General features: G+C 37.1%; 2 protein-coding genes and 1 long non-coding RNA gene across 3 annotated transcripts in view; 2 read left to right on the top strand and 1 right to left on the bottom strand.

Annotated features, from left to right (window-relative positions):
* Window positions 1-27,507, top strand: part of LOC124266216 (histone deacetylase complex subunit SAP30L-like) — a 77,226-nt gene that overhangs the window by 34,071 nt on the left and 15,648 nt on the right. The window lies entirely within an intron of this gene.
* LOC124266220 lies at window positions 942-9,453 on the top strand. The gene is made up of 3 exons (XR_006895684.1): window positions 942-4,642; window positions 8,196-8,239; window positions 9,418-9,453. It is a non-coding gene; the product is annotated as an uncharacterized LOC124266220 (long non-coding RNA).
* On the bottom strand, window positions 19,077-27,049 carry LOC124266214 (high mobility group protein B1-like). The gene is made up of 5 exons (XM_046701025.1): window positions 26,941-27,049; window positions 22,958-23,133; window positions 22,198-22,352; window positions 21,262-21,430; window positions 19,077-20,231 (listed from the first exon to the last, which is right to left on the bottom strand). The coding sequence occupies exons 2-5, from the start codon at window positions 23,105-23,107 to the stop codon at window positions 20,082-20,084; spliced, it is 624 nt and encodes a 207-aa protein (XP_046556981.1). The 5' UTR covers window positions 23,108-23,133; window positions 26,941-27,049; the 3' UTR covers window positions 19,077-20,081.

The raw sequence follows: 27,507 nt of genomic DNA, 5'->3' as shown, positions 1-27,507 counted from the left end.
TTAAGTTGTTTAATTGACAGGGTTGATTGTCATTCACACTTCATTTGATGGCCCACATTGTCCTGAACTTATGCCTCATATTTTGTGTAGTTATATGATTTATCACCCACCCACGTAGATGGTGCTAGTGTTGTTTGTTGTAAAGTGTTGAGAAGTCACAGAAGAGAACTACAAGGATAGGCTGTAGGTACAACTGTCATGGTGGCAAGCATTTATTTCACACCTGGTTGGGTTGGGCTTTTCAAAAACATATTATGGGGTGAAGGATGATGTGGTTAATGTCAGATGTGGACAAGCTGATCCCCTGTGTGCTTTGTTGGATGAGGGCGGTGGGGTAGCCTAGTGGTTAAAGCGTTCGCTCGTCACGCCGAAGACCCGGGTTCGATTCCCCACATGGGCACAATGTGTAAAGCCCATTTCTGGTGTCCCCCGCCGTGATATTGCTGGAATATTGCTAAAATCGACGTAAAACCATACTCACTCACTCACTCACTTTGTTGGATGAAGTATCATGTGTTAAATGTCAGATGTGGACAAGTTGATTCCCAGTTGATGGCATAAAGTTCATGCTATCGACCATCAGCCTGCATTTTGACTTGAACAATTGCTAGGCACAAGGATGAATACCTCTATTTGTTTGTTTTGGGTGGGGTCGCTTTGGGTCGGGTCGGGTGGGTTTTTTCTTTATTGTGTCTGTCTGTGGGTTAGTGGCTAAATAACAACAAGTCACACATAAAATATGAAAAATATACATATATTTCTCCTAACATAGCATAATTTCATTCCTCAACTTGCAACAAGTACAAAGTTGAGTGTTTGATCAGTCGCATCAAAGATTTGTGTGAATGACCTTGAACTCCCTTGCAATTTTTGTGGCCACTTTATTTTTACAATGAGCATGCTTGTTTTAAACGCGCCATCACCCACTATGTCAAGTAAGTTTTGTCGTAGTATTGAGTCTTTGCGTGTTGTTGCTCACCTGTTGCCATGACAACAAATACTAACACAACTCCGTATATTGATAGCACTACTTGGGAGATGGTTATTAACAATCAGTTGACAGGATTGGGTTTTTTTATAGCCAGATGAATGTGCCTAGGATTTTGTTTGCACTTATTCAGCCAATTTATTCTTCACTAAGAGTTTTTAAAATCAGTGAAATCTCTTTGGGTTAGGCCTATTCTTATATTTTTGTTTTTTGTAGTTTGAGATGTTTGGGTTTTCTAAGCAATATTTCAACAATATTTTGTTCTTAAAATAAGCTTCTTTTAACCTTTTCTTGCTATAATTTTTACTTTTTTTTTATCTTTGCCAAGAACTTCGGAAACTTAAACTAGCATCAACAGGTATTTTCAAACTGACAGCCAAAATTGTTTAGTTGTCTCCATGTTTTTTATTCATGTTTGGTTTTTAGCCTCTAAACAATGCTAAGAACATATTGATTGTACCCATTTTGTACTGGAAACAAACTGTTCTTCGGACTTGTAAACAAAACTAAACAATTCTTTTTTTTGTCAGAACTGTTTGTGTTTACTTTTTGGCCGTCCTGATGGAAATGAAATATTCTTACATCTTTTTTCAATCAGCGTATTAACTGTAAGTAGTTATGTAACAAAACATACTACTCAACAATTGCTAAGCACCAAAATGTCACCTTCAAAGGTGTGGTCCTTAACAAATATTGAGTACTATAGTGTGGTCACAGCCAATCAATTATCTGATCTTCACAGTAATCACAAAACATTTTTTACTTTAATAAAATAACATGTTCATGGTCAGAAGAATTCCCTACCACAAAATAATTTGGACAAAGGATAAGAAGTTTTGAAAGGAACAAATAATTTGTTTGCTGTGAACCTGTGGGTATCTTGATATGAAACATCTTATTCAGATCTTCTCAGTCCAAGCCATCACAGCCCAACGGCCACTATAGGTCTTGGTGCTAAGATGACAAAGAGCACACACAGGCACTTGTAGCTTGTCTAAGACTTAACCAGAGACGTACTGCATCGTGTTGACATAATGTTTTGTCATTTTCTGCTACAAGTGCCTGTTATCAGCCTTGACGATACAGTGTATAAGTTCTCCATGATATACATAACCTGGGCCCATTCACAAACTTACCTTTGTTTTGTAAGTAACATCACAAGCTTCATCTTTTTTAGCACTATTTTTTTATGAATTGGTATAGAATTCTTTGGTTATAAGTTTGAAATCTACCACCAGTAGAGTTCAGCATAGGTCTAGATTCAAGTAAGGGACAATGCCCATTTGAGCCTTCTGTTCATGAAGTCAAACCAGGAGACTGAAGGAGATGTTCTCTGGATTGCTGTGAATGGCTGCCAGATGGCTGATACGGCAATAAGAGTTATATCTCCATCAGTTTTATCTGATGATTTCCTGGGAACTAAGATTGGTAGAGAAGTCTTGGGGCTGCAAGATGTCTTGATTTGACAGAAAAGTTGATATGCTTGTCACAGTCATGAAAGAACAGTGGAATTTGGTTTAGCATCAGGATTGTATCATTGTATGGATGAAGAAGAGAAAGTTTGTGCTAAAGTATAAGATAGGAAATATGGAGATTGTGATGTCCCTTCCAAGCAAAGTATTGTGGCAAATTGGTGCACATGTCATGACCATGGAGGTATGATACACTGAACAGTCGGGGAGGACTGGGAGACATGACACCCACTGACACTCCTGCATGACTCAAGGGGACAAGGATTTATTCCAGCTCTTAGTAGAAACTAAACTATTAAATATTAATTTTGTAAAATTAAGGGGTCATAGATATTTTGGGAATATTTTAAAGAAAAGACTAAGTACACAGTTTCATAAATAAATCCCAAAATGTCATGATCCTTTACTTTTTCTGCTGAGCATATAACAACCAGCTCAAGAGACAGTATCGCTAACAAGTCCAGTCTCTTACAATTTTTTTTTTCTGAAAAAAGCTTTGATAGTTGTCATTAACCCATAAGTATTCATTATATAATTTGCTTGATGGTACTAATAATTCTGTTCATTATTAATGACAATAGCTGAAACATGAAATAAGTTTTAGCGGTGTTAGTTTTGATGTGTGTTTGACATGAACTTGCCAGAGGTGAGTGGAACATCCTGGAATATCTCCCCTTTCCTACTACAGCAATATTCCCATGTTTTAGTAGCACTCAGATTGACATTGCTCTCTCCTACCCAGTTTAGTTTTGCTAGCCTGGTACCTCTGCCACAGAACAGCAATATATGAGGATATATATGATGCACACCATTTAAAATATGTACTTTCATGATTGATGCGTCTGCATATATAGATGGCATATGTCATGAAGTTTCACTGAGAAAATGTCTAAAAATTTGAACTAGTGTTTTCATTTTTATGTTTATTCTTTACGTACATCAAAGATAACATTACAGTCACTTTGATAGGTAAAAATATATTGTTAGCATCGTCACCATTAAAGGTATATTAGAAGATTTTATTCAAATCAATATCTGAAGTGCACCAAAAGGCTTTCAATAGGCCAGTCACTTTGATTTCGGAAGAAGCATGTTTGTTTACAAGCAAGAGGAAAGTGTAGTCAAATACTATTCAAATTAGCGTGAGGCAGTGGTGTTATGTTGGCCATCACTGGGTGGGAAGGAGTGAAGGGGGTGTAGCTATACCCATAGCTGCACGTCTGTGGTAACCATGGTTACGGATTTGCCTGCAATAGCAAGATGAGGTGTGAAATAGGTTGAAGAGTGTGTTGTGCAGTCTCTTTTGCATGAAACTTATCATCGATGGTTTGAAATTAGTTTCTAACGCTGTCAGCGCCATGTTCTTGGTCTCCCTGGATGGTGACTGCCGGAGACCAGCTTCATCGCGGACTTAGCTGACCCTCCATGATGTGACTGAAACACTGTCCAAAGGGGTGTGGCACCAAAGTCACTCACTAGCTCAATGTTTTTGCAGTGAGGCCTGAAACATGGTCTATTCTGATGAATGTGTTTACTACAAGGATCAAGGGTCTTGATTTTATATTATGAAAGTAGTCACTGACTTGCTACACAGACAAATACATAGCAAGAGTACAGTCCCATATAGTGTACAGTCCCATATAGTGTACAGTCCCATATAGTGTACAGTCCCATATAGCGTGCACCCCCATATAAGTCATACATAGTGTAAAGAATCAATGTGAAGCAGTGAATTCTTGTAGACAAACACAAGATTAGGATGTATCGGTGAATCATTGTCATTATTCACCGTGGTTGGTAATGTCAACCCTATCATTAAGGATCATGTTTTATTTGAACTTGAGATGTTTTTGGACCTTGCTAGTCTGGGCTGTACCAGTGGTCATGTTTGTCTTGGATGAAATCCATGATGATGATGATGGAACTGACCTCTAGTTGAGCACTTCCTCCTATGATTGCTGTTGGATCATAGTTTAATGTGTGATAATCTTGGCAATAATTATTGTAGCTTCAGGTTTTTCCTGCACAGGATTAAATTCCATTTTATCTTAAAAGATAAACAAATTTTGTTTTCAAGAAATGACTTTCACATCCAACAAAATGTTACATGGCATTCATGCTGCTGGACTGAATACAAGGAACTTTGTTTTGGTCTCTTCTTTCAGATCAAGTCATTTAATAGGTTTGTCCTCCAATTTCCCTGTCTGAAGCTCTTTGGCTTACCTTTCGTTTTTCCAGTGTAGAGGATGTCATTTACTGTTAGATGCTCCACACAGTAATTGGGGCAGTGGGGTAGCCTAGTGCTTAAAGTGTTCTGTCATCATACTGAAGACCCAAGATTGATTCCCCACATGGGTACAATGTGTGAAGCCCATTTCTGGTGTCCCCCGCCGTGATATTGCTGGAATATGGCTAAAAGCGGCGTAAAACCATACTCACTCACACCACAGTAATCAGCTTGTTTTGGGTTTTTAAATTGGATCACTGATTGTTTTTACAAATGTTACCTTTGGAGGGGGAAGGGAGAAACTAAAGTATCATTCGACACTTTTACTGCCAATATATGCTGAAAGCTTTGCTTTTTGCTGCTCTTCAGTGGAATTAATTTGGTAAACCACTTCCTGGATGATGTAAAAATTTAATATACAGAAAGTGACATTACTGTGTGGTCAGATTCGGTAATCCGAAATGTTGATAAGTGAACTTTCACTATTTTACGGTCAGTCTAAGTAAACTTAGGCTCAGTATATATTCGTTACACTGCTATACTGAGTCTAACAAAACCTAGTAGAACGTCGCGTCAGCTAACCTTTGAGCGACCTATGACCGTCCAATCAAACGTGATACGGCCGAACGGATTTAACCAATCAGACAACGACTACTTGTTAGGGTTCGACGGGACTGATCTATCAACAAACCAAAATCCTCAATAAAACCCAGATATTTGACCTGCAGTATGTATGCTTAGGGGTTTCTTATGACATGGTTACTATATGCTTATATTTCTGCATGATGACATCCTTGAATATTGACAAAAACGCTATTTTCAGTGACTGTTTACTCATTGCGTGTATCACTTGGAAACGATTGTGCGGAAAATAGCATTGTAATCGTTCGAGTTTTTAGGTAAAGGCTCAAACGGTATGTGCGAATGTTAACTTTCGCGATTTGGTAAGCTGTGATCTGATTGGTCAGTCCAAAAGGTTAGCTGACGCGACCGTCTACTAGGTTTTGTGAGACTCGGTATAGCAGTGTAACGAATAATACTGAGCCTAAGTTTACTTAGACTGTTTTACGATAGGGTTAGAGATATTTGGTAAACTGACATGTACAAACATTTATTACTCTTCCTCAAAGTTTATATTTTGTTCAAACCGTATCCGGTTGCCTGTCCTGCCTTTCCTAACTCTCACTAGCAGCTAAATACAAATTTCTACCCTTTCAATTACCTCTGACAGATTATAATATTTTGAATTGTGTTGACTTCCACAGATCTCAGGCTATTTGTATCATCAACAAAACAGATTTTATTAGGAAAAGTTAAGAAAAGAAAGTAAAGAAATAAATGTCATACTTTACCAGTTGACCTAACCACTGTTCTTTCTGTTGGTCTTTCTCCACATTCTTTAATTCACAGTGGAGGAAATTCATCATGAAAATACAACTGATAGCATTGCACTAACTTTTTGTATTAATATCAATTCCATTCAAAACTTCAAACTTACCTCATCTGCAGGTTATTTTTATAACATTAACATAGTGAAATCTGTTGTTAACACTCTCAATTATGCCCAGATCTTTATATTGTACTCTTCATATATTATGTTGTAAACAATACTGAATGTATTAATCGTTGGCGCCATCTCTGTTAAATGACATGCATGGACTGTGAGGTATACAGGTTTATGCCTTTGTCAAATAATGGATGCCACATTTCTAAACAAGGTCAAAATATATTTTTAGAACTATGCTCATGGAGATTTGTGACTTTAGAGGCAGAGACGAGAAATTTATGTTAGGCCAGGCCAATTATATTTCTTGTTTTACAGATTTTTGTACTCAGAAAACCTAAAGGCAGGAGGGGAAAAAAAAAAATAAACTCACCAATCAAAGTGATATTCCTACTAAATGCTAAAAGTATTTTACTTTCGGCAATTTATGAAGCGTGTATGGGGCAAAAAAAAATAATCTAAAAAACTTTCTTGCAAGTTTACATTTTTGGCCAATAAAAACATTAGCATTTAAATTTCTTGAGCGGGGAATATTAATTTATTTATTTTTTCTTATTTTTTAAAAAATACGACAGGCAGATCCGTAAAACAAGAAATAAAATTGGTCTGGCCTTATTCTTGAAAAAATATGACCAGCGGATGCGTAAAACAAGAAATAAAATTGGTCTGGCCTTAACTCTAAATGTGAATATCTTTAGCTGGCATATCTTTGGGGGAGCACAACCAAATAGTCAAATTTAGTTTTTCAATTCCCCATATGTTGGTTTCCAAGAGAACAATCAATCCAAGACTGAACATAACAAATTTTCACAATGTTCTTTGCCAGTTTGTATTTCTTTTGTCAAGATTTCGTTCTCGTATGATATTTATCATCCTCTAACTTATGTTTTGGCCAACACCCAGGAAGGATTTATATGATTTGGTTTTCTCTGACTTTATGACACAATTTTGCCTTATTTACATGTATAATGTTTGAAAATATTTATCTACAAACATGACTGTTGATAAATACCTAACGCTACAAGGAGGAAACAGGTCCATTTATTTCAGATCTGAAATTACGAGTTCAATCCCCGATTAAAGAAATATTCCAACATACTGAAACCCGAAACATCATTTTGTTTCTATATATTTTATCTTTGGAATAGTTATGAACAAATCTGAGAAGATAGGATTGTTTGTGCCTGCAAAAGGCATAGCACATGTTTGTGAAGGCTTACAGCACATGGTATGTATGTTGTGAAAAGGAATCACATTGTACTGCTTGAACGTTCTTGAACAAACTGGGAACAGGAACAAGAACAAACTAGGGTTCAGTCTTATTAATAGCAAAATAAAATCATTTTCAGTTTATTTGATGCTGTTTCTAGTTTACATGATTATGTTTGTATACAGTAGACTGATTAATGAAATTAACTATTCAATAAAATATTCTCAGTGTCCATGTTGGGGTCAGTTGGGGTCAGATCCATGGCCAAATAGCATCCCATATGTTCACCCAACATCTCCAAACATCAGATTTTTGCCCCCATTTGGACATTCGGAATATCCTTATCTAAAGTTAAGTGATAGATGGAATATATGTACTTAAGATCCAAGTGTATGATAGTACATACATGTAAATACACACACTTATATATTATTTTGTTAAGTTTGGGGGGCGGTGGGGTAGCCTAGTGGTTAAAGCGGTGGCTCGTCAAGCCGAAGACCCGGGTTTGATTCCCCACATGGGCACAATGTGTGAAGCCCATTTCTGGTGTCCCCCGCCATGATGTTGCTGGAATATTGCTAAAAAGCGGCGTAAAACTAAAACTCAGTCAGTCAGTGTTAAGTTTGGTGATATTAGCCCATGTAAGGTGTGTGTTAAGTATTGTATACTAACCCTTTCAGTGGTTGTGACATTGCTATTGCTTTTTGTGTCAGTTTATTTTAATTATCGTTACTAATGACACAGTTGTGGATCAGTCTTTGACCAGGAGTTTATTGATCTGTTGACTTTTACAGATGGGTATGCCTTCTCACAGGAAGAGCATGGAGTCGTACCACAGGTAAGTGAGCTCAACACCACTATATTGTGGTTGGAAGCAATTGCCTTTATTCACTTTACAAGGATCCATCTATCAGACCCATCAAGATCCGGGCCAGAACTGATCTTCAGTAACCCATGCTTGTCGTAAGAGGCGACTAACGGGATCGGATGGTCAGACTCGCTGACTTGGTTGACACATGTCTTCAGTTCCCAATTGCATGGATCAGTGCTGATGCTGTTGATCACTGGATTGTTTGGTCTAGACTTGATTATTAACAGACCGCCGTCATATAGCTGGAATATTACTGAGTGTGGTGTAAAACTAAACTCACTCGCTCCCGTCTACCAGAGTTTAATGGAAAAAGGAGACTATTATTACCCTGTTGATTTTAAGAGTGTCATCTTTGGTTTTCCAAAGAACAAACTTTCAGGAGCAGAATAGAAAGTCAGATATATGTCTTGAATATGACAGTTCACAGTTGTCTGGGGCAATGCATTTCTCTGTGTTCACAAGACATATCAGGACATCATTGGTTCAAAATATGCCAAGCAGAGTTATGGCCCTTGGGCATGCCAGAATCCTATGATTGTATCTTACTTTGTCACCGTACCCGTCTGACACGTGCAATGTTCCTCATATATACAGCTGACGCAGCATGTGTTTGAGAAATACTGATCAAAGCTTTGTTAAAACTAAGCTTTGTGGAACTTATGAGGAAGTTATCTTGCACTCACAAGGGCAGTCGGGTAGCCTAGTGGTTAAAGCGTTTACTCGTCAGGCTGAAGCCCTGGTTTCAATTCCCCACATGGGTACAATGTGTAAAGCCCATGTCTGGTGTCCCCTGCTGTGAAATTACTGGAATAGTGCTAAAAGCGATGTGAAACTAACCCCACTCACTCACTCTTTCACTCAAAATTAATTCCGATCTCCATCAAGATCCAGTAGATCAGCCATCACCCAATCAAACAAAGGATGAATGTTTTTTAACCAATTAGAAGGCAGCATTCAGTGACTAAAGAGGCACAGAAAACAGTCAGTAAGATGTCACAACATAGTGTGAAGTATCTGACATCATAACACAGTGTCTAAATGTGAACAATTTTCAGATTATCTATTGAAAGAAACTTTCAAAGAATGAGAACCTTAGATGTAAGCTGAGATGGATTTGATTGTAGTCAGTAACGTCTGTGTTTCAGGCTGACTACATCCGGGCGTACGACACCACGAAAGAGAAGCCGGAAGGATTGTAGTAGCCCCACAAGCAAAGGGAGACAACTCTTGTCCTTGGATCTCAGTGTGACTCTTGTGCCATTGTTCAGCATGGTTGCTCTCGTGGACATCCTCATCAGATCATCAGACAATCCTATAATCCACACTTCTAATTGGATTCTATCACCGAATTGCTTTGTTTTTCAAATTGTAGCTCGGAATACTCGGAATATGTGTTCAAGCGGTTAATGTACCTATAGAAGTGTTTGCTATAAAAGATTCACAATCATGTAGCAAATCTCTACTCCACAAATCCTAGTATTATTCAAGGCGATTGTTTTGTTTTTCCGAATATCAGTCAGTATAACTTTACTCAGAAAACATTTTTGACATTAATTAGAATAGAAATAATCTTCCAAATTTGCTAGTTTTTGTCGGTATTGAACTTCCCTTCTTCCACAAACTGTAAAGTGTCTTGTTTGTATTTGACCTCTACCCATTTTGCCTATTGACAAATGACCCCTCCAAATGTATAAACTTTAACCTTGACCCACCAGAGAAAGGAAACATAATGTATTTGCTGGCTTGCACTCATAAAGGAAATTTCTAACTTTCTAAGATTTATTTTTTCAAAGATTATCTGTTATGTGTATATAGTGTAGACTGGGAAACTGTACATTTATCTGTGTTATAATCATGTCTGTGCATATTATCGTCACATGTGGTCGTGTCAACGTTTTCATTGTCCTGCGTTCAGTATTACTCTGTATTATGATGCATTACTCTGCATTATTCTGCAGTACTCTGCATGTCTTGCAATGTTGATGGGTGGTGGAGTAGCTCACTTGTGAAAATTTTCTCTCGTCACAACGCAACTAAGGTTTCTTTTTTCACATAACTACAATGTGTAAATCCATTCCTGTCATTTTGCTGAAAATTGCTTAAAGTTGCATGAAACATCACTCGCCAACTTATGATATTAATATTCCTGAAGCGATCACATTACACTTTTTTTACAGTGCTCTTTAAGATCACTTTTGCAAAGCATTACTGAGAATGTTCAGGACTTTCGTGAATCCTTTGACTGGTTCCGTGTCGCTGGGTTTTTTCAGGTCCCTGAATTTCTTTATCACAATATCATTTTAGATTTTTTTAAATATTTTTGAATGATCACAGTAATGAGACCTTGTCCTCATATTGATGTACTTTGCTTTTTTTCACCATCATCTTTTGCAAGGTCAAAGGTCAAGGGTCAGTAGATGTGATTTTATTGCACATAATATAATCAGTTGATGCCGAGACAGGAATTATTAGCAGCAGTGTGTCAACATTCACTCATTCCAAAAATATGTCAACCTTTACCAAGGTCAAGGTCACTGCACTGATCGTGGTCACTGCGCAGATCGGTGTCGACATACTTGAGGAAGCACTGTATGTCTGATGCATTGTCTACTTCTGTTTAGAATGATAATCAATACTAATGGTGATAGGTCAGCGTCAGTTTTGCCATTTATGAAAAAGTTGTTGATTTATCAAAGAATTGAAATTCAAGACTGTGATACAAACATTGTTAGTACAATCGCACTTCAAAAGAAGTGAAAAAAAATTATGATAATGATGGATCAGGAAAAGTGATGTTCTAAGAAAGTATTTGAGACAAATATCTCAATGATATTAAAATTAATACTGATAGCTTACACAATCAGCAAGGATGTACCATTGATCTCCCCACCCAGTGACTGTTTTCACTGCTGGAGTCGACATTCGTATGCATGTGTGTGTTATGTTTGTTCTGTTGTTGTGATGTCAGGCCGACTAAATGATATCTTGTTTCTCACCACTTGTGCATGGGTGGGTTCATTGTTCTAACATCATAATAAGGTTTGTGATTCTGTGAGGAGTAAATTGTGCTAAAAAAGATGCGGAAGAATATATATGGTCTTTTTTTCGCAGCTATATATTTTACCATATATGACCGTCTATAAGACGACCCCATGGATAAGACGACCCCCAAACTAAAATATAAAATTATTAAAAAAATACAGTAAATTGGAAAATAAAATGTTCCATTTGCTCACTGGACTTATATACATATAGTTTAGCTTACATGGATCCAAACCATTTTTTGTTAATATTAAATGATGTATACATCTAAACAAAACATACATAAGATTATTTCATTGGGTTTGAGAAACAAGAATTATACATGTATTTGAATTGGCCTAATGTAGATCTCTTTGTATTCACCCTAGTTCCCTTTGCTCACATAGTGGTAGATCACATGCTTTTGTTGTGGTCGGGGCGATGTGTAACCTGTTTGAAGTTGGCACCTCTCTGGTGTCCGTGGTAATTCCTGTAGAACAGCATTGTCAATGTTAGCTCACTTGAAGTAGATTTTGTTTGTTTGCTCACCATGTTTTTGTATTTTATGATTTATTATGATTTAGCTGTGACTTTGTGTCTTTATCACATCTCACAGACATTGATTTGCTCTTACAGGCTGTGATACACTACCACGGTCAGCACACAGGTATGCTGCAATGTGATTGGTTGAAAGTTCTTGTAGTGAGGTTCCTTCTAGAATCTCCACATAATGCAAGAGGGTTGTCATTTTGTAATCAGAGGGGTGGAAGAGGATAGCGGGGTAGCAGCATGGTTCAAGTGTTCACTGTTGAAGTCCTGGTTCCACTCCAAAATGGGTTCAGTGTGTGAAGTCTGGTTCCCTGCCAGTGTCAGATGAAAAAGATGGAATTATTATAATAGCATGAAATAAAACTCATGAATTGTTTTAAGTGAAATATTTTATCCATTTGTTTTTACACCATTTTGGAAAGTATGTGTGCTAGTATTAAGAAATACTGTTTAAAAGAACTTAAGGACTGACTCATTCGATTCAATTTAGAGATAAAGATCCCATTGCCCAAAGCTTTTTAAGCGTCAAGGTGATGGTAACCCCCAACTTAAACATTTAAAAAGGTTTTTAGTTATAATACTAATATTGCTTTGTGCAGCTAGTCCCAGACACAGGGAGAGATCAGAGGAAATAGGGCAGGTGACCACATATACCACTGTCTCCTGGGAAGGGGCTTAATAATATACTTATTTGTAGGGCATATAAAAAATGGACATTTTATTGCTCAATGAGGAGTGTGTTTGCATTTTGTCATTTTGTGAGGGTCAGGAATACACTACAAGGACAAGCTTGTCTTTATGTTCAGAGAAGAATTAGTCAGTCCTTAACTTCTGTTTTAGCATATTTCTTTGTATTGTACAGCTGGTGTTGTTTGAGCTTAGCATGTGGAGTATGGACCTGCATTGCTCGTCTGGTCAGAGGTCAAGTTTTGATCTGAATCAGAATGTTGTAAAGCATTGCAAATTGTTTATCTTTTTTCAAATTGAAAAACTGGTTTTCAAGGGACTTTTTCAATCATATGTCAGCATAGTTGTGTGTGTGAGATGACCGAGTTGTCAGGTTCATGTGTATAACTCACTTTTGTTGTTTTCTTTTCTGTTTTAAATTTTAATTCAGGAGATTCTTGGCAAAGCAGATTAGTATGCTATATCTTTTCTGCTCTGTAAAATGCAACACGGTCAATCTTTGTATGAAAGATCAAGCATAGAATATTTATTTCCCAGAATAACTCCATTTTAGCTTCAAGAGGATATTGAAATGTGTAAATTACCAACTTGGATGGTGCTCCTGGTATATGACTTTATGATGTGTATTTTAGATAAAATGACAGATTGTTTAAGGAATGCTTATAATTATTGACAATGATGATGATGAAATGTGCTGTAGCGGGTGATGTGGCCACTGATGGGTGTAGTCAGTAGTACACAAAGAATACTAGAAAAATACGTCTCTGCTGCCGCTGGATATCACGTGTGTTTGGTTTTGCTGATAATAATGTGTGGGGAAATACAGAAACAGCACAATTACCAATTGTCAAATGATAAAAATATAATGGACATAGAAATAAATCGACTGTTTTGATAGTTACCTGACGCTACACTGAAGAAGAATCAGGAAGGTCATATTGGGGAGCAGTTCAAACGTTTGATGTGATGTAAATAAATTTTCAGTTTATATTCTGCTTTCAGATATTACATCTCACTCGTGTAAAGATGTGGTAAGAACTGTACATTTTTTGGACTGAACTTTGAAAACCCTGAAAATGTTTGTCTATATGGAAAACTAGATTTCATAACTCTGAAACTTAAGAAATGGATTTTATATTCAACATCCAGCTTTTGATCTGCCCCCTTTCTTGTGGCTCAGTGATATCCCATATTGCTTCACAAGGAAACAGAAAGTACAGTACTTGATGAATAACGGAAACGGGTTATCCCTTCATGTGGTTGAGAAGCATATTCTGGATTGATAGAGGGAAGCAAGCTTGAATCATTCCATCACTTACCGAAGATGTGCAACAAGGGTTTGGCATTTATTGTTTTCTTGAGTACCAGGAAAACATGATTGCATAATTGGCACCCAGATAGGTGATTCAGAAGTGTTAACATTTTCAGTAGATATATATGAGATATGTTGCTTAGCCGACCATTTGTTGGACATTTTTCCTTCCAATTATTTGGGGCCAAATGTTATGCAGTCCAGATCTTCTTCAGCTTCAGAATGGAACGAATTTGTCATTGGATGATTGTAACAGTAATCAGAGACCATATACTGATATTTGTTGATGCAAGTATATGATAATTATTCAGCATTTTGTCAGATATGACTGTCTTGTGTAAGCCCAAACTAAGATGATGTTTTAAAATGGACTGCTGGTGAAGTACAGAAATAACAGGAGTTGAAATTCCCAACAGGAAGACTGTTAATATGGCACTGTGGATTTGAAAGTTAAACTACTAACAAGAACAGGTTTGAGTAGACTACTCAATTCAGTAGGTTGTGACCCATTACCTTTTGATATTAAGTCTATTTGTAAGCCAAGGAAATTAATTCATCACAGTCTGTTTCCACAAAGCTACTTAGCGCTGAGGTGATTGTGTGAGTGAGAGTAGTTTTATGCCGTGTTTAGCAATATTCCAGCAATATCACAGCAGGTGACACCCGAAATGGGCTTTACACATTGTACCCATGTAACCCTAGGTTAAGATTGCTCTGTGAAACCAGACCCTTGTGTTATGCTGGACTTCGTTGGTAGAGCATAGGCCACAGACTATCGATTGTGTTAACTTATGCAATAAAATATTATCCTTGAACTTTATCTGTACGATGTAGCAGGGATTCTGATGTCAATATCATGGTATCTATAGCAACTAAATACTAGACTGGTGCACTGTATTGTATGCATGTAGTTCAGCCTGTGGTGCAATCAAAGGGCAACATACTATTCCCCCCCGAGATGTTATACTAGATTGTGAATGTCTCTTGTAATCATAGACTTGTGTCGCTGTTAAGTAAAGAATGATGACATGTATGTTACAGACCTGGGCCCCGTTCCTCAAAGTGATCATAACCCTAAGATGATCGTAACTCCCATACTTTAACATAGACTTACGACTGTCGTAGCGCTAAGATCGCTTTGAGGAACTGGGCATTCAGCCCTGTTCACACATGGTGCGCATCTCTTGTAATTTCAGGCAACAACAAAGGCCATGTATGTTTACATCTTTTCATTTTTCATGACTTGAGCATTATTAAAATTGTTATTGATAACAGCTTCAGACAAGTGTTATACCAACCAGATCCATGTTTACTGGTGTTTCTGAATTCTCACCTGTAGCTGGCAATTTACGAAACTTTATGTAAAATGTCATTTTCATCATCACAGGTGTATCAGATGCTCATTAACATAACTTAATTCAAATCCACATTTGATTGTTAATTAAAATGATATTTAATTCAAATCCACATTTGGTAGTTAATTAAAATGATATTTAATTCAAATCCACATTTGGTAGTTAATTAAAATGATATTTAATTCAAATCCACATTTGGTAGTTAATTAAAATGATATATAATTCAAATCCATATTTGTGTAGTTAATCAAAATAATTTATCAGTTCAAATTGTTTTTATCAGTCTTATCTTACATTCAAGAGTTCAAATGTTACTGAACATTTTCTTTCCTTTGCATTTTTGTGAACATTGTCTCTATGACTTGGGAACATAATGAATGATTGAACTGGAGGATCTTCTGAAATATGTGCCTCAGCAATGAATAAGTTGTTTCATACCATTGAAACTGTACTAACAACTCATCATGTTCTTGTAAGTTTACTTATATTAAACTCTAAATTCACTCCACTTGCAATGAAATCTCATACATGTAATAATGATCACTAACAACTATTTTAAGTACTTTTTACTAACCTCTGCACATTTGGTCACCTGGTTTCAATGATCACTTTTGTTATGCACTTTGTAACATGAATATGTATTCCAAGTACCCATAAACTGTCATTAATTTAAATATTTATCACATAGATAGAAGTTTTAAAGTGTGATGTCTGTTAGACATATGAATACAGTACAGTTGCTAGCAAAGTAGGATACCATTATTCAAACTAGGTTGATAGGTAAAAGGGTGTTGGTTTTGCATGGAGTCTGTGAGATTTAATAATGAGTTACAAATTGAGCATGTTAGGGTTAACTTACTTGCTTTTCTCGCATTTTCCTCAGAAAGTCATAAAACTTAACAGAGCAGCATTGTTTTGTTGCAGTATCACTGTATCAGGAAGTTATTTTAAACATATTTCTCAATTTGTTATAGGGATATGTCTTTATTGTTTCTTGAATCTCAAGTATAATTTCTCATAAGTTGATGTAATAGGTTCGAGTATTTCATTTCCTTATCAGAAGTTGACAAGTATGGGGAGAGGTTATTGTCATGTGGCTGTGAACTTTCTGGTGCTGTAACCTATCATGTAATACAGACAGTAACTATAGAAAACTAGACATTTCCGGTTGTTGAACATGGAGATCGAAACCTTTGCTTGATGTTCTTCCACAAACCTCCATTCACTGTGTATCTTAATTGCTTCTTGATTACATTTGCGACAGCAGCATGTGAGGTGTTGAAAAGTTCTCTACAGAACCTATTCAGTAATTGTTATTTGTTTCTATAATCTGATCTTCACGACTGTAAACAATATGTCAAATACCAACCATTTGAAACAGGTCTTGTGTAGATGGGTAAAAATACAAGTCTTCGTTATCTTTGTTCAGATACTTAAATGTATGAGGTTTTTAGTAACTGGAGAAAAATATAAGAAAAGTTTCCTATGTACCAGTAGGTTTTCTTTCATTTCTGCTATAATATTGAGTTTTGTACAGAAATGTTTTAGTAATTATTACCTTGATCTGATATATTCCTGTGAGCTTTGTAAATTGCCGTATTTATCTGAGCTGTGCCTACCCCATTGTATTGTTATGTACAATAAACTATGTCTGTCGTACTGAGTTATCATCTTGAGTGTTTTTCAATTGTAGTGAATCCTTCTAACTGGGTTTGTTGAAACTGTAGACATTATAGACTCCTAATAAAGTCAGCGCCTGTACATAATGTAATCTGGACCAGGGAATCCAGTGATTGATGTTATGAACACCTAGGAACATTAAGCAATGGCTGTGAGGTGAGGTGAAATTGGGTTTAACGTCGTGCTCGAGAAATATTTTGCTCATGACAATGTGCATGCGTGTTTATGTCTATGTGCGGCTGCTTGTACTAGCCCAGACTTAAGCTGGAATCCTCAATAAGACCAGCTGGACCACCTTTAGTTTCTGGGGATGTTTCTGGATTTCCCCGTGGTTTGACCAGCACAGGTTCCTCTGAATTATTCAAACCCAGAATCTGTCGGGACAAAACCAGCAGTTTGCTTGGGACGTATTTCATCTAAATATACACAATAGTACCACCAGCATGACGCATAGGTAGGTCATAGTAGACAGTGAACTGTTTAATGATAACGTTTCACCAATTTAAAGAAATGAATGATTCATGTCTTATGGCTGTAAGTAATGAATGAGTTTAGTTTTACACCGCTTTTAGCAATGTTCCAGCAATATCACGGCGGGGTACACCAAAAATGGGTTTTACACACTGCACCCATGTGGGGAATCCAATCCAGGTCTTGGCTTGAAGAGCAAACGCTTAAACCACTAGGCTACCCAGTCCTCTTTCAGTGCCATCTAAAGGTAGAATGAAATGCTAAGTCCAATCTGTTTGTTGATAATACAAACAGTGCATGGTAGTTCACCTAAACATGGCGCTAACAGTAATAATATACTTCAGATATCCAAATATTTTCTGTAGAATTACTGAAGACTAAAGTTATATAGTGAATTACGACCACTTGAAGAAAGATAAGCTTCTGCAATTTCAGGGTTTACAGGGCTAGTACAAACAGGCAACAAGGACCTGTCAACCAGTGGCTTACAGCATGACCACCAATCCTTTCAACCAGTGGCTAACAGCATGACCACCAATCCTTTCAACCAGTGGCTTACAGCATGACCACCAATCCTTTCAACCAGTGGCTTACAGCATGACCATGAGTGAGCGAGTGAGTTTAGTTTTACGCCGCACTCAGCAATATTCCAGCTATATGGCGGCGGTCTGTAAATAATCGAGTCTGGACCAGACAATCCAGTGATCAACAGCATGAGCATCGATCTGTGCAATTGGGAACCGATGACATGTGTCAACCAAGTCAGCGAAACTGACCACCCAATCCCGTTAGTCGCCTCTTACGACAAGATAGTCTCTTTTTATGGCAAGCACATGGGTTGCTGAAGACCTATTCTACCCCGGATGCATGACCATGAATCCACTCCATGACTGACAATAGTCAGGACCTGTCAGCTAGTGGCATGACCACCAATCCACTCCATAATGACAAAGGTCGGGACCTGTCAACCAGTGGCTTACAGCATGACCACCAATCCTTTCAATCAGTGGCTTACAGCATGACCACCAATCCTTTCAATCAGTGGCTAACAGCATGACCACCAATCCTTTCAATCAGTGGCTTACAGCATGACCACCAATCCTTTCAATCAGTGGCTTACAGCATGACCACCAATCCTTTCAATCAGTGGCTTACAGCATGGCCACCAATCCTTTCAACCAGTGGCTAACAGCATGACCACCAATCCTTTCAATCAGTGGCTAACAGCATGACCACCAATCCTTTGAATCAGTGGCTTACAGCATGACCACCAATCCTTTCAACCAGTGGCTAACAGCATGACCACCAATCCTTTCAATCAGTGGCTTACAGCATGACCACCAATCCTTTCAACCAGTGGCTTACAGCATGACCACCAATCCTTTCAATCAGTGGCTTACAGCATGACCACCATTCGACTGACTGACAAAGTCCATACAGCATGATGATGATTGCTCTATGACTGAGGTGTGAAACAGTCCTATTTGGTCAGCTGTATGAGAACCACTGAGACCAGTACAGATTCTTCACAGAGCATGAGGACAGGGAATTACAGACCTCCATTCAAGTCTTTGATAATCAAGGAAATACAGCATTAAGTGAGTGGAGCGGAGTTTTATGCCGCTTTTAGCATATTCCATCAACATCTCGACAGGGGACCCCAGAAATGGACTTCACACACTGTACCCATCTGGGCATACAACAAAGTACATATATAACAGAAGAGTGATTTTGCTCAAAATGTTTATTATTTTTATTCCTACGGTTACAAAAGATGCAAGTGCTACTCTGACACATTTGTACAGACCTATTGTGACAAGCTTCAGGGAACACATCCTACGAGAACATCGTGAAAGTAGCACTGTTGAGTAACACTGTAGGCAAGTTGACATTGAACATCTAGACGTGTTCCCAAATATGGAAACTTCAACAGGATGGCAACTTTATATTAATTTAAAATGATAACAATGACACAGAAACGATGATTTAATCATTGACTCAAATCGGTAAGATGAGAACAGTGGCTGTGATTCCAACTTATGGTTCGGTTTACCGAATGAGAAATGCTGATGCATGTTTGATGCACGTCCAGTATTAGGTACATGAGTGACAATTTCTGTCGATATCAGCTGCATTAATAAATGCACTCCCAACTAAATGTCTTTAATTTTGTAACTCCATCTTGTACCATAAATATCACCAACATGAGCAAATAATAAAACTGTTGTCTCAACAACTTTTAAAATGTATCAATCATGGCCAATTAGTTAGCACTCCTTGTTCAATTATAGCACATATTTTCACATGCTTCATTACAGCGAGTGTATTTTAAACACCATAAATCTTGCTTTTTGAAGCAATTTACAAAACATACTGAAATGCTATCTACATATACATATTTACTATGTAATTACTCCAATTGCAGAACTTAAAACACCAAAATGTTTTGCAGCTGACAGCTATAAAATTCTTTTGATTTTAAACACCAACCATTTGTTAAACCTTAAAATTTCTTCATCAGTAAAAGTCAACGAAGGTGTCTAAGACTTATGTCTCAATTTTCTTGGAAAATAAAGACGCGAGTTCCTCCTTGTGTGCCATCAATTCCAGCAGCAAAACGTTCATGGCAAAAATGGGGCTGGTAAAACTGTAAACAAGACGATGATGGATAAAAAGGTCACCGATTGGTCAATGAGATGATGATGACATGATGAGTAATGTCCAACATGAGTTCTTAATCCTCGTCTTCGTCATCATCCTCTTCCTCTTCTTCTTCCTCCTCCTCCTCTTCTTCTTCGTCATCCTCTACCTCCTCCACAGCAGGCTTTGGCTTCTTTGCCGGGGATGCACCAGGTTTATCTTTACTCCTGTAGGCAGTGATTTCCTGAAAACAAACAATATCTTACAGAACATCTATCATCAGGAATTGGTAGGGGTCCACGTCGGGCAAAGATACCAACTTAAGGCACATCAGTGATTACTGGGGTAAAAAATTATGAAGAAACAATAAGCGTATTTAAGACTATACAATTATTGTTTGTGTGAATGTTTTCATTTTCGGAACAATTTGCAGGAAAGACTTGTTTTAATGAACATTAAACCTTAACATCAGCATGATATCTTTTAAACACAAACAGTACCACTGTAGGTCTGCTAAAAAATATAATGTCAGCAAAGACATTTTGGACTATAGTTAAAGTGCAATGGTAAAATAAGGAAATGAATACAATGTATGAATCTGCCAAAAATTCAATCCCACAGCTAACCACTCACTCATGTACCAGCTTTCATTCAATTTTCGGAAAAATGACAGTTATGACTAAATGTAGGTTTTTTTGGCAATATGGTAACCATGGTAACCACACTTAAGCAATAATTATTTGGTTACACACGCAACAAAGCCTATAGCAAGGTCAATAACAGTTTGTTATTGCAAGTGATATTTTTAACATACATTCTACATATTTCACTATGCCTACCCAGTAAAGATGCAGTGAGTAAGTATAGTTTTACACCACTTTCAGCAATATTCCAGCAATATCATGACTGGGGATACAAGAAATGGGCTTCACACATTGTACCCATGTGAGGAATGGAACCCGGGTCTTCGGTGTGATGGGCCAACGCTGTAACCACTAGTAAAGAAGTAAGATGCATTGGGGTTTCGCTCATAATTTTTTGTTTGTTGATGTTGTGAAATCAAACCATCGCAAGAAACTGTCCAAACTGCCATCCCTACCCCATCATTTTTAAGCACATTGAGAGTTAATATCCACGGTACATACTTTGGAAATCTTAAGGTTGGTATTCCATAACTGAAAATAGGATTTTATGACCAGGTGATGAATCATCCAATTTTCCACTAGTTTGTTTTGTATGAAGGCAACTGTGATTGTCCAACATTGATAACTTACAACTTCATATCGTTCTTTGTCCTTCTTTGCCATTTTCTCATATTTGGGCTTATCTTTGCAAACCTCCCAACGCTTCCCTAATGCTTTGGCAACTTCGGACACAGACAGCCCAGGTTGGTCTTCCTTGACCTTGCATCTTTCCTCTCCACAGAAGAAAAAGAAAGCAGACCTGAAAACACAAAGTTGACATATAATTAAATGTCAAACAAACATTCCTACTTTTACTAGCTTGTCCAATTAAACAAAATAAATCTGCCCCTTTTGTTTTGCATTTCTCTCAACGTTATCATAACAAAAGACACAAAGTGCAGCCAGTTAACCTTTTTATAGTAGTCTGAATAGTTATAGCAAAGTGAATTCTATCATATTCAAAAGTAAGAATCAATGACAAATCATGGAACGAATTCCTTAACTTCAAACCAATTCTCTTGCACATTACCATTTATCTCCAACACTGGAAAACTATAAATTTACATTACATTTACATGAAATGGGCTTCACACACTGTCCCCATGTGGGGAATCGAACTCTGGTTTTCAATGTGACAAGCAGTGCTTTAACCACTAGACTACCCCAACGTCCCATTTTTAAGATTAGAAAACTTAATTTGTTTGGCTAAAGCAGACCATTTACAGTCATTTCCCACTCTGCTAAGAAAGCAACTTTCCATTACACCGGTGATATTGCAACCATATTCAAGAACAGGTTTATTATTACTAACAAAAAAATGGTCAAGTACCACATTCTAGGTGGTGACAGTAAGTAATACAAACCAATCTAAAAAATAAAGGCACAAAACAAAAATTAAATAAATAAAACAAACAAACAGCAAAACAGAAAGAAAATCAAAGAATTCCATTAAGACTGACTCGCCACTGTGAGGGGACAGTAATTTCTATAACATTGCAGATTGAATAGACTATGTAATATTCTTACAGTGCTCTCTTGGGGGCATTGGGGTCCTTGGACTTCCTCTTCTTTTTCGTCTTCTCTCCCTTTGGGGGTTGGTAGGTCTTCATTTCATTCTCATAGCGGGTCTTATCCTTATCAGCCATCGACTCAAACCTTTTCTTGTCACTAGGTTCCATTTTCTGAAAAACAATGACATTTTTGTTTAAGTCATGCATAAGTAGATGAGTTTTTTTTATAACTTACTAGGATTTATAAATTGTTCCCAAGTCATAATTAACGTCTTTGAGTGAAACAAGAAGACAAAGTCATCAATATCCCCTGCAATGGCAAAATACTCTTCATGATTATGTCTACGAGTTATGATTATGTCGAATATTTAGGTGTGTATATAGAAAAGTGGAAGGAGAGTATTGAAAGGTTTTTAAAGTTCTGCTCCAGAAAGCAGCACCATAACCAATATCAGTCAAACTTGTTGCCATGGAAATGCCAAACATATTTTATTCAGAATTCCAAAACTACCAAAAGGCACCAGTACACCACCAGATCTAAGTTTGTGCCAAGTTTGGTGAAGAAATATTGAACGGTTTTAGAGTTCTGCTCCGGAAAAGACAAATGTGCAAGGACAGTGGACGCACGGACGGAGTCCATTTTAATACCCCCTGCAAAACATGTTGCGGGGGGATAAAAAAAGAACGAAGAAAAACTCCCGGTAAAGATTTATAAAGCTAATAATATTTAGTCGATACCATGAAAACATTCAGAATGTTTAGAAAAACATAATCACCTTCCACTTCTCAGCACACTTCTTGGTAAACTCAGTGAACACGACAGACTCGCCAGGATGCTTCTTCTTGTGCTCTTCTCGGCATGTCTGCACGAAGAATGCATACGAGGACATCCGTCCACGAGGCTTATTGGAATCCTTACGACCCATTATTATTGAAGCAGCAGTTCACAATTCTGGAAAACACCAATAGCATAATAAAATATTAAGTAATTCCATTTTGCTGGAAATATACAACACATTTTATAAAGTGGCCAAATGCATCAATGTCTACATTTCTCAGTACAATACAGATTCTAGTTCATTTTGGGATTTGAGTCCCAATACAGGATTTGAACCCACCTTCAGTGTTGGGTGTCTAACCATCAGCACATTTTTTTGCGGATTAATCAAGAATCCATGGTAAATTAATTAATTACAACAAAATATTTCAGTCAGTTATTACTGTCGAATTCCAATGCTGACAGTGTCAAAAGCACTGACAAATATCTATGGTGACTTAATAAAGTACACCAGAAGTAAATAGATGTTGGCCACTGAACAAGCATACATTATTGATTGACCCTCTATGAGATGAGCTTAATATCATATTTGAGCAAGTATGGTATTCCATTGTCTTTGGCCACACTCAGCTAATCACAACATTACTTTAATATTTGCAACTGTCTGCATTATCTATCTGAAAGAAACTCAGTGTGTGGAGCACCTTTAGAATACAGCACCACCACGTCTCGTGGGGACGATCTCTGCCGTAGGTCACGTGTCATTAAGACAAGCAACCAGTTTGTGAGAACCCATCGGACGCAAACCTGCGGCCTTCTGATTTGTTAGCTCGACAGCTAACCGACTGAGCTACGTCCACACTGTTGCACAATGTGCAAATTTATAGTCATTCCTGTGACGTCACGGAATGAACGGAAAGAGTCGAATAGGTCACGGACAATTACGAAGGTTACGGGTAGACTTGGTGTTGTGTGATTTTAATCTACGGACAATTGTCGAATGAATCTTATGTCATTTGGCACACTCGACCCATTCCATAATTTGCAAGATAACGTGTGGCGTGGAATGAGCTGATATGCCTCAAATTGAAAAGTGTTGTTGACGTCAGGCGTAGATTTCACGGTACATGCATGAATGACGCGCTTTTATATAAATCGGTGATTTTGTGACAGAAAAGTGGTGTAGGGAACACTGTAAGGATAATGTGGATCGCACTAAGGAACGAGTGTGAGATGAGCACGTGTAGTGACGGCACGAGGTTGAGTTAGCCTTCGAATCATTACTGAACAAAATTTATGTTGCGTGTCAAAGAGGCTTGAGTGCAAATTTCAGGCCAATTTCCATTAGCCAAAAATTTCTACAGTGTACTTGACGTTTTTGGTTTCCCGTTTTTGTGTGAAAAAAAGTATTAAAATGCAAAAAATAAGAACAACAAATGGTAATGTATAACACCGGACCAACTATGTTGGATTAGGTCCCTAACCCTTACCCTAAATCCTCAGCCCTAACCCATTGAAATAATCCTAATAAATAGAATGCATTGACCGAACCGGCACAAAAATGACTGACGTGTCCAGTGTCATGCATTTTTACCACTTCGAAAAATAAAATACTAATAAAAAACATTTCTATGTAATGGCGCAAATTACTGAATGAAAAAAAATATACATGTATGTCAGTTCACATTGTAAATCATTTAGACTTAAAAGTTACTTAGAAACCAAAATATAAAATATATTTACATAATTTAAATAATTACATTGACCAAAATTGCAAATAATCGAATATATATAATATAGACCGGTTTAACGCATTCTCGCTAAATTTAAAAAATACAAAATTCAATAATACACAAAACATAACACCTCAGCACCCCGTAATACAAATAAATATGAGCATATTAGTGAAAAAAGGAAAATATTTCAAACTGGTGCTTGCAAAAAATTGCGCATCCGGCGGTATATAACTACTGGAAACACTCAACATCGTTGTGCTTATGCAATGACATAGCTTGTAGAGATGAAACACCAGTGAGCGGAGCTTATATGCACTCGCAGAGCTAGACAACTGTGTTGCCATGCAGGCATCATAGGGCATTGTTTCAGAACGCGTTTTGGAACAAAATCACATTACATTACGTACAAGAGCATTATGATGTATTTTTAAAGTTTGTGGTGCTGTATCCTAAAGGTAGGCATAGTGTGTCAATATACGAAATGCTCTACTGATATATCTATCACTTCTACATGGAGACATAAGTCACTCTGAAAATAAATAAGTTTTCTTACCAAAAGTAGCATAATTTTGTTGGTCAAAAATGGTTAAAAATCAGCCCCTCAAAATTAACTAAGTCACATGAAACGACCCATAACTGACAAATACATATTTTCAATATCAATTTTAAAATATATAAAGACAAATAATTTAATTTTTGAACGGATTAATGTGTGAGAAAAAAGTGATTAATTTCATTCAATCTAATTTTAAATATTTGGGTGATTATTTCATGAAAAACACATTCAATATGAATATTCATCATTCTTTGTATGCAACATCAATATACATAATTATGACCAGTGCTGACATTATGACATCAAGTTATGTAATCTGAAAACAGTCAACAAAGTCTGCTAATACATTCATGTAATGCAGACTAAAGTTCAAATATATTCAAGAGATTTTTTTTAATGTAACTCAATACACATTTTTTATTTAATCAGGGAAGATTTTCATAAACAACCAGGACCAAAGAAAAATACAAAAATATAGCCTTTAATGTCAGGTTACTGTTGTTCTCCAAAATATTCAAGAGTAACTTCAATGACAAATGACACCAGTAAGTGCATACATAAAGTTTTTGACAAAAGACGAAATGACAGCTGCAAAAACATTTATGCATTTATGTAGGTCAAATGACGACTAAATCTTCTCTTATTTTAAACAGAAATTTCATTATCATAATTTAAAACCAACAGAATATGTCGAGAAACTAGCTGGCAAAATCTCCATAACAGCTATACTACTGTACATTGTGAATGTGGCATTAGTCCTATGGCGCGTTTAGCATAGGCTGTCTTTCTGTCAGACATTGGGCCCTTCTTGTTCAAAACCGCCATTTCTTTTGTAACTAGATCAGACCGCCTCTGCAGACAAAGAGACTAGTCGATTTTGATCTACAAAAATCGAAAAATTACAAATCCTTGCAAGTTTAAGTCATTTGGGGTATGATAACTCGCCATCGCCGCTACCTTCTATACTCTATCATTCCCCATACTAAACGAATGGCAATAGCCAAATCCTATGTTAGAGCAAAATCCGTCATGGCCGCTCGTCCAACCTCAAACAACGACCCCAAAACTCACCTCTCCAATGTCAAATTCCATTCCCATGAATGAAAGTACCTTTTAAAATTATCCCAGGGTGATCTCGGTTAGGAAAATGTTCCTGACATTAGTGTTCTCGGAAGTTTAAACTTCATCATCGTTCCTACTATGCTAGGCTATATGTTATATACAGTGAGTATTACTAGAGCAAACGGCTTCACTATGTTCAGGTCTTGTTGAACGATCGCCTATATGGCCGCTATATCGCTACGTAATGACAAAGGGCTCGTCTCGAAATCGAGCTCAACCTCTGTTAAAACACGACGCACAACTATCAAAATTTACCAAATTACAGATAAATGATGTGAGATCACATCCATATCGTTAGATCGTAATGCGACGTTGATTTTAACTTCCAAATTCTTAAATTTATCAACCCCTTCCCCGCCTATAGCTACAGCATTGCCAGGCAGACATGGCGCTCATATGCAATCTATATAGGGCATGGAGGCAAGCTCTCAAAAAGACGAATAGCATCTATACAAACTTGATAACATGTCAGAAACAAACCTGCATCCTATAGAAAACATATTAATCTAATGCATAAATAACTTTTTCCAAATAAAATGTAAAAAGGAAATAAGTTTAAACACTTACAACTCGAGCTTGTATCGTACTCTGCTATCTACTGCAACTATAACCCACGCTACTTATTCCGCTAAAGACTCACGGCTACTTTGGCGTCTGAACGCTGCGATTGGCTGAAATTTGGATTAGCCGCACATACGAACCAATGAGGAACATTCATTTGAATGACGTTTTTGCATAATAAAGAAGGCGGCTTGACAAATAAACAACTCGGCAAACGATCACATGATGCACATTGTGAGATGTGTACCGCTAGATAGCTATTACCGTACAACAAACTACCACAAGTTGATTTTGTCAACGGTATTCATATGTAGCATTACTGTTTCGAGGCAGCTGGGAACATATCTAATGTCTTGCTTCAGCAATATGCTCGTATAATTAAAACTAGAGAACTATAAAACTAACATACGCTTCAGTACGCATATACCTCGAAACAAATTTACTCTGTATTAGGTCCCAAAATTAAATTTGAGAAAATTTGTAAATACTACGAAAATATTCAAATATAAAAGATGTCTAAAATGTCAATAGTTGTGTTTCTGTTAGGCTTACTTACCCATTCATCTTGCAGAA

This window comes from Haliotis rubra, unplaced genomic scaffold (genome assembly GCF_003918875.1).
Source record: "Haliotis rubra isolate DU_JTF1 unplaced genomic scaffold, ASM391887v1 Scf124, whole genome shotgun sequence".
Classification (NCBI taxonomy): domain Eukaryota; kingdom Metazoa; phylum Mollusca; class Gastropoda; order Lepetellida; family Haliotidae; genus Haliotis; species Haliotis rubra.
This window is presented reverse-complemented; position numbering and strand designations above follow the sequence as displayed.

What these genes read in the sequence shown, in the direction of transcription:
- LOC124266214 (XM_046701025.1), bottom strand. Translation starts at nt 23,107, where the DNA reads ATGGGTCGTAAGGATTCCAATAAGCCTCGTGGACGGATGTCCTCGTAT. An exon ending in AGTGTGCTGAGAAGTGGAAG is followed by an intron (nt 22,353 to 22,957) that starts GTGATTATGTTT and finishes ATTGTTTTTCAG; the next exon opens with AAAATGGAACCTAGTGACAA. An exon ending in ACAAAGAACGATATGAAGTT is followed by an intron (nt 20,232 to 21,261) that starts GTAAGTTATCAA and finishes GTTTGTTTTCAG; the next exon opens with GAAATCACTGCCTACAGGAG.